The 16,104-nt window shown below is 37.5% G+C and overlaps 1 protein-coding gene across 1 annotated transcript in view; it reads right to left on the bottom strand.

Annotated features, from left to right (window-relative positions):
* RAB3C (RAB3C, member RAS oncogene family) overlaps positions 1 to 16,104 on the bottom strand; it is a 137,595-nt gene that overhangs the window by 53,725 nt on the left and 67,766 nt on the right. Inside the window, exon 3 of the mRNA XM_055699565.1 lies at positions 11,756 to 11,874. Within this exon, the coding sequence (XP_055555540.1) occupies positions 11,756 to 11,874 (119 nt within the window). The remainder of the gene's footprint in view (positions 1 to 11,755; positions 11,875 to 16,104) is intronic.

The raw sequence follows: 16,104 nt of genomic DNA, 5'->3' as shown, positions 1-16,104 counted from the left end.
CTATTTTTGCTTCCTTTAGGACACTTTGCCTCTGCTAATGCATAGACATAGCTAAGCGCGAATTTCATGTGTTCAATTAACATGGATTTCCTACAGAATTTTGCCTTCCAGGAACGACAGGAAAAACAAACACCTCACATGACAGATGCTAGTTCTGTCGTTTAGAATGTCTGAAAGGCACAGTTTAAAACACAGATATGGAAAAACTGGGGACGTCATGCAGATTTGTCCCTGTCAAACTGGGCCTGAAATCAGTTTTGTCAGTATTATGGTTTTCCAAGGGATCCATTCCCTCTCAATTGTTTTTTATTTGATATAACAATTTCTCTTCACTTGCTGTGAACAAAGCACTGTAAATAGGTATTTATAGTGCAAGTGGCAGGAGGCAATTTAAGATAAAATACATTGATTTATTCTTCCCCTTGGAGTATGTTCCTCTTAAGATATGAACTCATGGCAGAGCATGTTTGTTACAAGTAGAGGGAGCGGAGAGCTTATGAAAGCCTTCCCTACTGGGAACATTGAACAGCTACAACTCTTCCCTTGAGCGTACATGTAAATCAAATTTTAGCTGATTTTTAAAAGATCCCAGTGGTAGCAAGAGAGAGGGAAAGGTAGGGTGAGGTCCCTGGTACTGTTAGAGCTGAGCTGATATGCAGCAGCATCTGCTTCCCCACACTGCTCAGTGTTTCCAGGAGTTATGCACAGACTCTGCACCTTCTAATTCCCTTTCCCCATCTCCACTGAAACCTTAGTTCACAATCTCCTGCTGAAGCACTAATGTATAGATGAAATATTTGTCACGTGATCACTGCCTAACTGCTTACAATGAACATCCTTAAATTGCTGAGGCTATGTATGCTACATTTTGTTACAGGGAGAACTGCAATGACTTTGCAGAAATAATTTATATTTAAAGTTTATACTGTGTGAACAAAGCACTTCACAGTGATATCCAAGTTTGAGTGGAGCAAATTAGCTTAAGTGTTGTAAACAGTATTATCCTAGAATCTCACTGGGGTATCTCAGCTTGCATCTTTCTGTGCAGCGTTGCATTATACAGTGAAGGCAACAGCAACATATTCAGACACTGAGATGGTCCTCAGTTGTTTAGTGGCCAGCACAGAGGAGGATTAAAGCAGAAAGACAGTCCCTCCTCTGGTGCCTCTAGGGAGTTTTATAAGCAATTTGTGACCTCTAAGGCTCATTGTTTTCACTACCATTTCTGCAAGGGTATCACATGATGTCTGGATAAAATAAGTGCTGTTGAAGTATGTTTTCTGCTAAAGCCTATTTAATAAACACACAAAACCTTGGTCCAAAAAGAATATGGGCTTCTATTGCCTACTTATTCTCCAGAAAGAGAAGGACCCCAATGCCTCTTGTATGGTGGGAAACATGAGAGAGCATTGGGTAGAAGTAGAGCCTCCAAATTGGATTAACAAGATATTTTACCTGCTTTTTCCATATTTTATAATAACTCTATATTCAGAAACCTAGAAATTCGGAAACTATTATTTGTATTTAACATGCTGTCCCTGCAAAAGGGACAGACAGGTTCTTTTAAGGATCCTTGCAGAATGGTGATGGCACTGAATTGTGGTTACATTTAAAGCTTTATTTTCTTAACAGAATTTTATAATGAGTATAGCACAGAATTTATTATTAGAATGGCACAGAATTTCTACACGTAGAATCAATGTAGTACAATCTATAAATAGTGTAATACAGAATTTATATTACAGCTTAGCTTACAGTTTCTAATCACTCAGTCCTTGGAGGACGCAGATAATGGCCAAAGCAGCCCTGGCCACTGGGCATTCCTGGATTTCACTGTCCAGCAGCAGCTCCAGTCCAGGTTCCCCACTTAGGACTTGTAACTGCTTAATTTCATGGACAGTGCTCTGGATGCTGTTACACTTCCCTGTTCTGTGATGGGGTCATCACCACCTGGTTGGCCAGGTACCTGGGACTTTCAAGGCTTGTGATGAAAGGAGTAATTGGCCTAGCACCCAGGAACCCCTTAAGGCTGGTAGGGAGAGGAAGAAGAAATCTGCTTGGTTTGTCTACTTGGTTCACAAGCCCTTCAGGGCATGATAATATGGGCAAAGAGAACGAATATGTGACCAGCTCAGTCACAGAGAATAGTCGTTTACCTTATAAAATGGTGTTAGTCACACTAACTATATTACCAGGGGTTGGGAGCGGTGGGTACCAGTCACACCTGCATATGATAATAATAGATTTCCTGATGTAAACTCCTTCTTGACTCTGTAGCCTTGGATTTTTTGTAACAATCAGACAGAGCTAGGTTGTAATGCTTTTACAGGTCTGTTGGATTTGTACCAGTCATAGTCTGTGTCCTGAGCTTCCTAAGAAGCTGAAATATACAGTTCTTCAAGTAACATATAATCTGCTCTGGTGCTCAGCTGGAATCTACCACCATAATAGTTTTAAGACCTGGTTTACATCACTGTTCATGACTTCCTTGAAACTAAAATTTCCAAAATTTAAATTGTTCATGCCCATCATTATTAAGCATTCACTAAAAATGTCTTAGTTTAACGGCAAAGACCTTGCAATACTCTGAAGAAAACACTGCTTCATATGCAGACCAGACCTAAATAGCATTGTTATGCTTTGAAAAGAACAACTATTACTGGGTTACATTGCCATGTCACTTTGCAGCTTGGGTTTCAATATAAGAAAACTGACAGCACTTCTCCTGCTTGATCAGAGGGATGGATTCCAATAAAACTTGTACTCACCCATGTACAGCCTGTATCTCACATAGCTATCATCCTTTTAAAAATGCCAGTGCTTGACACTAAACAAGCCATGTTGCAACCAGATGCAAAGGAGAGAAGGAATCAAAAGCAGCGGACCTAGCAGAAGAAAGGAAGCAGCCTGAGGGGAGCAGAGGTGGGAAAGCTAATGAGGGAGAGGGAACTCAGTTAAACTTCTTCAGACTGACCGCAAGGCTGTATGCTACTTTGCTGCTGACTTGCACGGTCTCAGTTTTGTTGGCTTTTTGAATGAATAACCTCCAGGCTGCATGAATAAAACTGCAGCCTTTAGAGCTACTGACATACACCCCAACCCACAGAACTGCAAATCTGAAATCCTCCAAAGGAACAGCTCCTTCAACGAATCTCAAGATTTGAATTTAGTGCTGGGGCTATGATATTCCTCTGAAGTCAAGAATAGCAGGTTTAGAGTATTAAAGTACAGAGAAAAGTAAATCTTCTGCAGCTTGAACTGAGATTGGGAATTGTTTAGGGACATTACTGAGTCACTGATAAGACTCACATGTAGTTGGCTGGCAGCAGAGCTTTCATTTGGGAATGCCAAGCAATGGTGCAACTTTGTCAACATGCATAGATACAGGGAGATAAAAAGAATATTTTGGTTACTGTTCAGCCAATAAAAATTATCATTGTCACAAGATTTAACGACCTTTATTACTAACAAAAATAAATATTGTGAGTTGATGATAACATGCCATGTTGATAATTTGTTTCTTGTGCTAATGGCTGTGACTATAAATTAAAGAGACAGACTAGAATAAATATAGGAATCAGTCTTCCATGTACCTCCTTTAGCATACAGTTATAGTACCATGCTTAAGTTTGTTTATCTTCCTAGTAAACTCCAGCAGCTCACCTCTGGAGGCCTCTCAGAGGCATTTTCTACTTTAACATTTTTAAAAGTACAAGCTTTATTAAAGGAAAAAACCAGACTAAATTGCAAATCTCATTAAGAGTATCTTAGCATGGCCTAATTAAAGGAGAGCGGTTCAGCATGGCAGCATTTAGATGTTAATCTGATGATCTGGTTTGCTTTCATCTGCCTCAGTGTAACCTTTAGTGACCTATGTGAAGCATAGCAGGATCTGGTACAGAATAGAAGACACCTCCTCTGTTTAACAACAGTTCTCTAAATGGCTATCTATATTGCTTCATCAGCCATGCAACGAAACTCCACTGTGGAATTTCCAGTCCTGGAAAGCAAATTTATGTTCACACTGTCACATCTGCACTATTATTATTAATTATTTATATTCAGTTCACTTAGGTGAGAGATAACAGGCAACAAAATTTTCTTGCTGTGTGATTATAAAGAGAGTGGGCAGAAACTCACAAGGTAGAGGGAAATCCTGCCAGATATGCTCCTGAAAATCGGAACTCAAGTATAGGCACAGTTAAGCCAGCTGAAGATAGTTTCCAGTCATGACTGGCAGTTTGTCATGTTTTCCCAAACAAAAGATTTTGTTGATTTCCTATCAGACGGGACTGCCACATCTTTATGAATGAGGAAAAAGGGCCTAGGAAAGGAGTGATGCAGTCTTCCTTACTACTGACCAGCTCTAACAAGAAAAGAATAAATTAATACCCAGAACTGCAGCCCTTATCTCTATGGGTTGGATCTGTAGAGGAGGTGCAGCCACATTTATGATGTAGTTACCAGTCTGCAGCTGGTGGTAACAGGGAGGCTGCAATCCATGATGCTGCAGTAAGTCATGTCTGGTTATGGCCAACAACAGTCCTAATCAACTACCATGTGAACTGAAATAAATTAAAACAACAACAGCAAAACAAGCAGTTATCTAAGCCACTCACTAGGCCAGTTAGCTCCAGTGAAAGTCAATGGTGAATCCCTTATTACTGAGCGTATTACTGAGATTAGCTCCACTGAGCCACTGGTGACTGAGTAGGATCTGGGTGAGTGATTGCCATCAACGACTTCATGACTGCTGCTGAATCTCGGATTTGAGGGAAAAGAAAGACATGGAGCAGCCTAAGAGAATAATGTCCATGCAGTATTATTCTTATTTCAGCATCAATATGGTCTGATGCAGCTGAGGACAGCTGGATGACCACCCTGATACTGGGTGGTTACTTAGTGTCCAAGAAAATGTAAAATCTGTAGTGAAGGAGGTTCAAGGGGGTGTAGGACCTTCTGCAGAAGTGCTCAGTCCTACAGCAAAATGAATGAAAGGAGCAAGTGTGAGTAAGGGCCAATAGGACCAAGAACGACATATGGATAATTTCAGCTTCACAAATGTGTTTCTTTCTATGGTTTAAGAACATAAAAACAGGAAAGAAAAAATTGTCATGAAAACTTAACGATTGTCTTTCCTGATTAACTGCTACAATGCGTGAATCATTTTTTTGACAGTAAACCTACTGTCATGGTGTTATGATGAGGTTTGAACTTTATATCAAAGGTTTACTATTTTCAAGACAAAAAAACCCTTCGATAAAGATTTGCATAAATTTCCATGTGTGCTATAAGTATTTAAATTCAGGGTTTACTAGAAAGAAAAAGGTAAGAAAATATCATATCTTCATCAAAGAAATGCTGTCCACGCTACTGTGTTGTTTAAACCTAACATTAGATATGTTATCAGAAGAACATTTTAAAAAGCAGGCATGTTCTTTTTTATCACCGAGAGCTTTACAGGAAAACCTAAAGCCATGTATTTGGCAATGTCAGTGATAAGAGAAGGTACTTTCTGGCACATCCAAAACTTCAAGCAACAAATAAATCATTTGGATGACATTAAATATTTTTTGTTGGTCTGTCATGAGTGATGTGCTGAAAATTACAGAAACCTGTAATTAAAAATATAAACTACTTGCAACATTTTCTTATCATCTTATCATTATAGAAGCCTTTTTTTTTTATTTTTTCCCCTGGGAAGACTCAGTTGTAGCACATGTTGCTCCTCAACTCTCTAGGGATATGCTCTACCTTTGAGTTTGAAATGCAGAGATACTCTTATTTTTGTATGTGCTGGGAGAAATATTGTGGAATACTTTAGAGTAGGTCTGTGAAACTGGAAAGCATGTAGGTGGCTTGAGCTAGCACCAGTTTAGCATTTGTGAGCCAAAGTTTGATTTGAGGAAAAAGATGTCATCTCACAGAACTAAGTTTTCATCTGCAATTTATTGTATCAGGAATTCCATACCAAAAAATGAGTGAAAAACAGCTAAGCAAACTGACCTGGAATACAGAGGTTTTTAAAAATATTTTAAATTATATTTGGTCCACCAAGAATAACTTTTTGATAAATGTCTTGATACTATTTGAGTGAGAGATTATTTTTATTTCTTTTTTAGAAAACATATCTAATTTGCCACTGGCCTTAGTTCTTCTTACAGGAAGAAAAAGTGAAAAGAATTTTAGGGTCATTTTATGTATAACAAAAGCCCCATTTCCAATAGTGAACTTTAAAAGGGAAAACTGTGACTTTCATGTAATTGCAACAACTAACAAAATTCCAAATTGTAAAATGTGGTTTTGTTCCCTATATTTAAGTCTGTAAAGAATACCACCCTCCCTTTCCCCTTATGTGCATCCATTTTGCAGATGAAAGACTTGGACACAAACAAAAAAGTATACCAAACTGTGATTCTTTTGAAATATTAATCTCTGAATTTCACCTTCTTCTTTTCACTGAATATGATTCGTGGAATATTAGCATTTCATTCTTTTGTTTTAAATAGTAGAATGACACAAAACTATCCACCTGTGTGGAACTTCTTGCACCTACTTGGCTGAAAACTATAACTATGTCAAAAAAACAGGGAGTCTGCTTAAATCTTTGTCCATATCAAGCCCAAGTGAATACATTTAATATCAGCATGCTCCAAGGGAATATTTTTCCAGCCAGCTTTAGCTGCATTGCCATGTGGAGGTTGCTGTCAACTGCATGGCAGACTCTCGCTTTATGTGTGGATTGCCAGTGGACACGATGCAGCACATTTTTAGTCAGAGCCTCAAAGGATAAAGCTCCTGAGGACGTGCACAAGGAATGCCACACATGGCTTGTGTCTGTGCAGCAGAACTGCACAAATTGTGCTGCATTTCAGGTCATATGTTTTAGCAAATTTGCCTAGAAGCAGTTTCCAGATTTCTTCCCTAACAGACATCAAATAATGGATTTTCCTCAAATGACAGAACTAAGCTCAATATTAAGAGGTAAAAGAAAAATAGCCTGTCTGTAGAACAAGTGTGTGCTGAGCATGCATATTAGGCTAAATGAGGTGAAAGCAAGAAAAAGGTATCTTTTAGGACATATGCCCTTTAGAAGTGCACATAGCAGTGCTGACATTAACTTAATGGGCTTAATTTGCTTGTGGACTTCTTACATTCACCCATTAACATGCTAATGTATTTTCCAATTTCATTTTTTCTCTTAATGACCATTCAAAAAATGCCATCATGTCTTTTATTAGAAGAGAGACACAATGGAACACAGAAAAAAGTATTTGTAGTGCACTGTAGCCATACCTACTAACTTCTAGTTCACTTCAGGTGCTAAAAGGAAAGAAAAAGCTAATAGTTTGAAGAAATAGAACCATTTTTTCCACAATGTCCTAGAATGACAACTAGCACTGCAATATCCAGTAAATCCAGCTGCCAAATGCCATGTTGTAGTGAATGCTCATATTTTTAAAGCCTTAATTCTGAATATTATCTTGAATTCATAGTAGCATAGTTACTTTTTAAGGTTCTGCTTTAAAACACCCTCAAAAGATACCTTGAAAAATTTAATTCAAGACATGTATATTATAGGAAAAAACCCTACATTTCTGGTAATGGCTGAACCCATATTGCACAGCTCAGGACCTGCTCTGGTCTTACCTGATGGCTACTGATTAATTTCTATTGTTTTTGCCCAGACCAGTTCCTAGTAACCATCCTCCATGCATTATGAGCATGGATGAAGGATGTACAATCAGTATTTCATTCTGTTGGCTTTAATTTTAAATTAACCTAATTTTCGCGCTGTTCTTAGCATATTGATTTGTAGTAAATTCTGCAAATAGTTCCTATAGAAATACGGAAGTAAACACAGCACAATAGAGTTCTTAAAATCACAAATTTCTTGCTGTATCCTAAGCCTCTGCCTCCTACATAAAATAGGCAGTTTATGTACCTTCTGCCAGCTGATTCCTTCTCAAAAGTAATGTGCTTGAGCAGACTGTTGAGGAGGACATCTTTAAACAAAAGCAGAGAAAAAAGCAAGAGAAAAAGAGGAAAGAGAAGTGTCTTTCATGGAATACTCTCTGAATTTCTCAAGAAAATGTGTAACCATAATCGTTTCCAATGGTGACATTAAAAAATATGCATTATATAAGTTTTGAGAAATTATTTTTTAAAAAGTGAGGGGTGATGAAGTTTTTCCTAGGATGCTGTTCTCCCTGCTCCCCTAGGCCTCAGCCAAAAATGCAGGAAGAACTTACTCTGTAGATCTTGACAGGCTGACATAACACAGACTGTCTGAAAACTTTAATAATTCAAAGCCTGCTAAGTTCCTTCAGCTTTGTGTGACTCCGAAGGAAGCATTGCTGAAGGCAATAAATCACTGGGTGTACATACAGCAGAACGCTTAGCAGTACCAACTCAAGCTTTCTCTTCCCAAAAGTTTTTGAGTCTTAAGAAAATCTTATATTTGGATTACAATTTTTGTTGTTAATGTCATTTGCAATCTTTAATAGGGTTTTTTTTTGTTGTTTTGATTTGGGAAGGTAACATGAATGTTTCCTGAAGTGTATGCAGCATGGTTGAAATCTATTGGACCTTCAAGTCATTAGTCATTTAGTCAAAACTTTTAGTCAAAACCCTTTCTCAGCCTCATAGAGTGGTGCAAATGCCTGCCTACTATACTGTTGCATATATTGGTGCTAATAGGTTTATATAAAATTACAGATGCTGATTTTTTTTTTAATGTAAAATGTTCATAGTCAAATCAAATATAGAATTTCTCACAGCTGAATAGATTCATGCTTACCTAGACCTGTTATCTAGAAATACGACTAGCCATTGTCAGCCAGGCTTCAGACAGAAAGAAATGCCTATCAGTACGAGTACAATCACTTTGAACTAACTGCTTTTAAAAAATCATCCCAACAGACATTTTAATCCAAACTCCTTCATCTAAATCTAAAAGGTACCTGTAGATTCATTGTCCTGACTGCAGTGCAGTTTCTAGATCAAGACTTGAAGCTGATGTGATCTGAGCTTGGATTTGGCCCATTGCTCACGTACATGAAATGGCACCACTGCCTTCAGAGGCACATTTATCACAGAGGAAAGCATATTAAGCCTCAGAAAGGCTTAAAATCTCCCACTTCCTCCCCTCAGATCTTTCACAAATGCACAGATACATGCGCATAGCCATGCCTGCTTTTCTGCAGCACTGCTAATTGCGAGTTTTAACTTCTCTCACATTTAGAAGCAAGCTGTGGTTTTGCAATTACTATCAAAATTGAAGCATGGGCTCATCAAAATCAATTATCAGCTGTGAGATGGGAGGAATAAAACAGAGAAAGAACAGCAGGGCAGGAACTCGGCTCATAAAATTAAAAATAAAAATAACAAGTAAATCTATGTCTTATCCTGACAAGTGAGGCACTCTGTCACCCCTTTCATCATGCCAATGACTGCTCAGTAGCTCTTGGCACATAATAACGCAATCCCTTCTGTCCACCAAACTTCTATAGTAGCTGCCAACTCTCCATACAGCTTCTAGATAAAAATTATGGAAAAAATAATGTTTCACAATTTAAGATTCTATTTATTAAATATATATCTATATTAATAGGTATCTAAAGATATCTATTAAAATTATATTTAAGAACTCCATAGCTTTTAAATATTTTCTTGTTTCATTTTACAGGGGGTTTATTTTTTTTTCGTTAGCTAGTATGAAGCCTAGTTACTTTTCACCAGCAGAAAAAGAGTGCCAACCATACCAGACCTAGGAGGATGGAAAACAAACAGGTAGGAAAATTAACAATAAGTACTCATATTTACACTTGCTATAAAGAAATCTTTGTGTTGGGAGGAAGCTAGATAATACATGGCATGCTATCTGGTTTGCCCAGAGATGGGGCAATGAGATCTGCAGATTACAGCTGGTCCTAGTCAGCCATTATCACCCAGTTAACCCACTACTTCAACAGAATCATGCCACGGATGAGGAACAGCAGAGGCAAAGCAAGAAAGTGCTTCAGCTGGCAGGTCCAGGAAGCAGTGGTGCTGGCAGCCACAACTGCAGGTTCATCTGGGAGGCTGGTTGTACTACTTGATTCCCTGTTTTTGCTAATCTTTCACAGCAGCATCTCTGAATAACACTTTCAGCTACCTCCTATTAGGTAGGAGATTATGTCTCATGCTGTTGAACAGAGCAGTACTCACAAATGTGTAACAGCAAGCACTCAGCATGATGCCTCCAGCTTGTACAAAATGGGCAGAACATCCCTTTGGCATAAGAAGCCAGAATGAGCAAGCGTGTCTTCTTTGAGTATCAAGCAGACTCCTCTCAGATACATTCAATTGTCCAAAAGCTAGTTGTCTGGTCTATACTAGTTATGTAAGCTTACTGATTCTGTATAAATGGAAAGAGAAGCTCATAAGAGCAATTTGGTGTAGTCACATAGATAACTGATGGAGAGAAGGTTGGACAGATTCTGGAGTTGCCTCTTTCCCCTGGAGGAGTGTGAATGACTACATCCCTAGCACTCACACAGGAAATGTCAGGCAACCCAAGACCCCATTTCTTGTAGAGCAGAACCAAGCTAAGGTTCTCAGTTCATATTTTCAGAGTGGTGAATGACCAGGCTTAGCATATACAGACCAAGAAAAACTCCAGATGTGGAAAGCAAAGGTGCCTCGTGGGTTCAGTGACACTTTCTACCACGATAAGTAGAAGAGTATGATAAAGAAAATGTTGGGTTTTTCTACAGAGTCTGAGGTTAGGCAACAATTCCTGTTAGAAACAGGCATCCACAGCATCACTGCCTTTTACTTTACTTTCACTGTTCCTTAGTTTGCCTTTCCTGAAAGAAGTACACAGTAATGCTATCTCAAAATAAACTTAAAAAAAAAAAAAAAAAAAGTCAAAGAAACATACTGAACAAATCACACAAACTGAATAAAATCCTCTCTCAAACACAGTACTGCCTTGGGAACAGCATGCAGGAGAGCACATGGAGCACACATGAAAAATGCTATTCATATCACTCAGAGCACTGCTAGGAGGCTCTCGGATATTAAAATAACTTGTAAAAGAAGAGATCACTGAGATTAACCCTAGCTTTCCTTTTAGGTTAGCTTTATTTAAAAAAGCTTTAGACTGTTTGGTTCCTGACTGACCCATGCCTGATTAAAATGAGACACTTTCAAAGAGACTTCCTGATATTCATATAACACAAGGTAATATAAATACCAGCCATTTTAGATTCTGTTATTCGGATACAGTTTGCTCATAATTTTTACACTTGAGGCACAAAGCTGACAGCATAATGTATAACCAACTATGGTTAAAAGCAACATGATGAAAAATTAAATTAAAAGACAACCCCCACACATGGCATCTCATTTTTCCCCATGAAATATGGAAACACTTTCCGGTATTTTAGCAATTGCTCTCCACATTAGCATGTTGCTGGTTTTAGTAGTATGAATAACACACATTAACAAAAAGCACAGAAAATACAATTATTACAATGGATTATATGCAACACATTTTAAAGTATTCATTTCTTTCCAGGAAAAAAAAACCAACCCACACCATATATTAGGGTATAGGAATGCTTTGTGCACTGTATTTGGAAATGTTTTTCAAAATAATTTGCACTGTCCCAGCAGGTGAGTGATATCAAGTATTCTCTGTAGTATCTAATATGAATCTGTAGTATTTAATATGAATGTAGAATTAATATGAATAATAAGTTTTACTTACCAGTCCTGCACAGCATTGAAAGAGTCTTCATTCGTGATGTCATACATTAAAATGAAGCCCATTGCACCCCGGTAGTAAGCCGTGGTAATCGTTCTGTATCTCTCCTGACCTGCTGTGTCCTGAAACAGTAACAAAATTTTTACATGTTAAAAAAAAATTTGACAAATTATAATTGTTTTTAATAGAAAGAAAACTGACAAAAATTATTGTACAACCCTACAATCCTAACCACAAAACTAATCAAGGGGGAGAAAACTGAGAGCAACAGAAAAAAGGAGAATTCTGCATTGGATTGTAATAGGAGGGACACATCCATTCTGTCATGAGGTGAGAGTGGAGAGATGCAGAAAGGTATGGCCCTTTCCTCTGTGAGGTCATATATCCTGAGTCATTCACTGATTCGTGACATTCAACTGAGAGTCAGGTAGGAACCTTGCCTCCTGCTCCTGCCTTGTACTTTCCCAGTTTAAGGTCTTCATTATAAGATCAGGATGGTTCCTGAAGTCCACAAACATCCTGACCAAAAAGTCAACATCTAATAATTTTGTTCTTGCAATTTTAAGCCACTGGTGATCATGTCAACTTTAGCACCAATACAAATCCATGCTGACAAAATAAAAGCTGGAGGGCAGTGCTTTTAAAATAAGGATATCTGACAAAAAGGACCCTAAAACTTTGCCGACAGTCCCTTATCTCAAGCCAGTTTTCTCCCTCATTCTCTGCATCTCATTCAGTTGCTTTTAAAACAAGAAATGTAGGTCTTCCTTTCTCCTTCTGCTTGCTTTACTTATTTCCATTGAAAAAAATTCAGGGCAGGGACTACCTGTTAGTACATTTATATGCAATGTCTAGCATAAACACCCATGCCTGGACTGAGATTGTGAGACAACAGCAATAACTGAAATACAGGAAATGCATAGCTATTTCCTCTTCCAGCATAACTATTTAATATTTTAAAATCATAAACATTAAAAGATTTAGATGAGACATACATAACAATTCAGTGCAATCCTGTAACTAACAGATCACCTCTGCATATTCAATTTTAACAGACTTTGAAAGGTTATTTCAGGTTTTTTTCATGGACAAGAAATAGTTTACTTTACAATATAGATAAATATATTTGATTTGCCTTCCTACAGAGAAGGAAGAATAACCACTGCCAAATAATGTTTTATTTGGTTTTCTGGAATGATTCCTGGGCTAGTAGTACCGCCTTATGAACAAGAGAAAAATAGATTAAGTGGGCCTCCTTCTTCACAGATACATCATTCATCTTGTAAACTGATAAAGTAAAAATAGGAGATTCTACACACATCAGAAACCACTTACAGAATAAGAAATGTAATCAAGTCAGTTACTGAAACCAAACAAAGTCTTAGGTAAAATATATGGATTCTGTTCATTCTGGATTACAGCCCCTACCACTTTGATGCAGTTTCAGTGATCCAAGATGACAAGCTAATGTAGAAGTCAGACTTTACCAGGTCTCACAGGTTAGGTTATATCTTTGCAGGAAAAGCCAGACAGCCCTAAATTTTTTCTGCTTATACTCAGAGCTGGCTAAGGCTATAACAACTGTGGTCTGGAGGCTGGATAGCTGCTCCCAGTTTTTTCCAGTAGTATTAACGTATGTTAAGATACTAAGACCCTTGCACTAAGCCTGCACATATTCTAGTACTGGGAAGTCAGTTTTCTCTCAGTAGGTCATAGTCTGATAATAAGATGAAAATATCACTGAAATGTTGAGTAAAATAATTTATAGCAGCAGAAATATCACCTGTCATTATTTAAAACCATTTCTTTGTATTTCTTTTACAGAATAAGGTTTACTGTCACATGTTTTGCTGGCTTCATTTATTTGATTTGATACTAGAGAAGAAAGCTGGGAGGGACAGAAGGAAAATATGGCCTATAGCAAGCACGCGGACTCTGTACAGAAGATACGTAATTTTCAAACAAGTTTTGTCCATGTCTATCTGCTTGTTTGTCAGTCAGAGACAGGTACGGTTGGAAATGATATGACAAACAGGAGCCCACTGCTACCGAAGCAAGTCTTATTTTGAGGCAAATGATTTCCACTGAAGCCTGTCTGCTGACAATATTGAACGGTCCTAGCAATAAAACTATAAGTCAGTGAGGCTTCCTATCCAAGACACCAGCTATTTTCTGCACAGTGTTAAATGTAGCTAGTGCGGGTTTAAGCACTCTTGATTATGAGCATAAAGGAAGACAAATCAAGATAAAAGTTCTTAAATAATTTTACACAAAGGGAAATGGAAGCTGCAGATGAACATGCAAACACTGACTGACTTTGGGATAGGACATGCTCCTCTGGACCTAGGCATTTAATTTGGGTCAGTCTTGGAAGAAACCAGATATTTGTGGTTGTTCTCAATACAGGCATCTAGTATGTGTCTGTAGCTAATGCTGTGTTAATGTGATGATAAAAAAGATGATTTTCTAAAGTGGCATTTCAGTATATGGCATAGATGGATGACCACGAATAAAGTGCAGTTTGTTAGTTTCAAACATCAATGATCACATTCCTGTTGGTATTATTTTCTATTCACTTGCTATAAGGAAGCAAATAACATTTTAATTGGCCCAATGTACAAATCATGCAGTAGAGTGTTTATGATCATGTAATGGATGTTGTTGAAACCTTTGTGTTCTTCATAAGCATCTCCTTTCAATTCTGACTAGAATATATCATAAATGCCCTAATACTAGCTTCTTTTGTACAAGGAACTGAAATACAATTTGTCAGGAGAAAGAGCACATTAGAAACATCAAATACTTTAAAATTAAATATATCTTATTACAGTGAATTAATTTATTTGAAACAGATAATGCAACAATATAAGTGGCATTTCTCTCTGTTTATTAGCTTTACTTTTGTGGAAGAACTGAGAGGAAAAGAATGGATTTCCATATTTCATCGTCTTTTTTTTTTTTCTGTAAACCACTACCATTTTACCCTCAGTTACTGTTTTGTGCTTGTAGAAAACATTTTCCAATTCAGGTATGGTTACTGGCTGCTGCTGTGTTCTATTAGTCTGTTTTGCAAGACCATGGAATTAATCTGATGACGATCTTTTTAGATTTAAATTCTGAAATTTAACACCTGTATTTTGCACTGACAGATGTTTATTTCTAAGCAAACACTAAATAAAATAAGCCTGAGGAATAATAAAATTTGACCTATTATTAACTGGTATTTTAACCAAGGCAGTTTTTTCCCTCTTTGATGGGCAGAAAACAAGACATAGATTGTCTTGGGGGCCTCTTCGTTCATGTAGGTAATGTCTGGTGAGGACAACTGACTGTTCAGTAAAGAAGTAGAGTGGAAAAGTAGAAGGGAATGAATGACAGTGAGGGAATACTTTATGAAAAGCTCCACACACAGAAGACGAAAAGAAGTATTTTACAAATCTTAGTCAAAATAAAACAAATAGGGTCTCAGCAGCTTCAAGAAATATTTTCAAATATTGTATCTACTTTTATAAATTCTGTTTTTAATAAAGCTCCCACAATTTCATTAGCTTCTGGTTAGGTGATCCTCTTTTAGTGAATCTTTTTCATAGGCAACAGTTTTTAGATATCAAATCACAGAATGATAAGGTGTAGTGGACATGGCACTTCAGAAATTATCCGGTTGTTGAGCATTGCATAGAGTACACTGGCTAACAGTCCATGATCGTAAGTACTTGGAAGTCTCAGACTTGCACAGTTTGGCCTTGAGTGCTCTGATATGTCTACTAGGTTTTGTGTTTCTTTTTTTAGTCCATAAATTTTTTTCACCTATAATTGAATTTAGATATTTGCAAACAGGTTTATGCTCCAGATCCTGATACATATAATTTCTTATTACAAAAATTAATTGATCTTTGGCAGAAATTTGATAGCTAAAAGGACAAGTAAAGCTTTTCCATCAGTAAAGATCATGAATAGGGCATGTATATCTATAGGCAGTGAAAGAGGAATGGTAGAGCTATAGACTGAGCACAAAATGGTTGTTTCTGGCTGAGGGTGTAGATAGCAATCTGTTTGGCCAACTTTCCTTTACCATATATGTATCAAACTATATGGAGATAGATAATTCTAGATTACCTTGGCTGTCAGTCTGAGTTAAAGCTGTGAATCTGACAGTACAATAAAGCTTAAAGTAGAAGATACATTAGTTACTTTTACAGAAATCACATGAACCAGGTTTTGTCCCAGGCTTCTCCCTTGAAATAAGCCTTCTATCATGTTAATGGAAACTTCCTACAGTTTGTAATTATTACTGTGTAACTGCCATAGCATTGAAGGCCTTAGTGTATGGGGAATGCACCAGCTGCTGACAA

Source organism: Falco cherrug, chromosome Z (assembly GCF_023634085.1).
Source record: "Falco cherrug isolate bFalChe1 chromosome Z, bFalChe1.pri, whole genome shotgun sequence".
Taxonomy (NCBI): domain Eukaryota; kingdom Metazoa; phylum Chordata; class Aves; order Falconiformes; family Falconidae; genus Falco; species Falco cherrug.
This window is presented reverse-complemented; position numbering and strand designations above follow the sequence as displayed.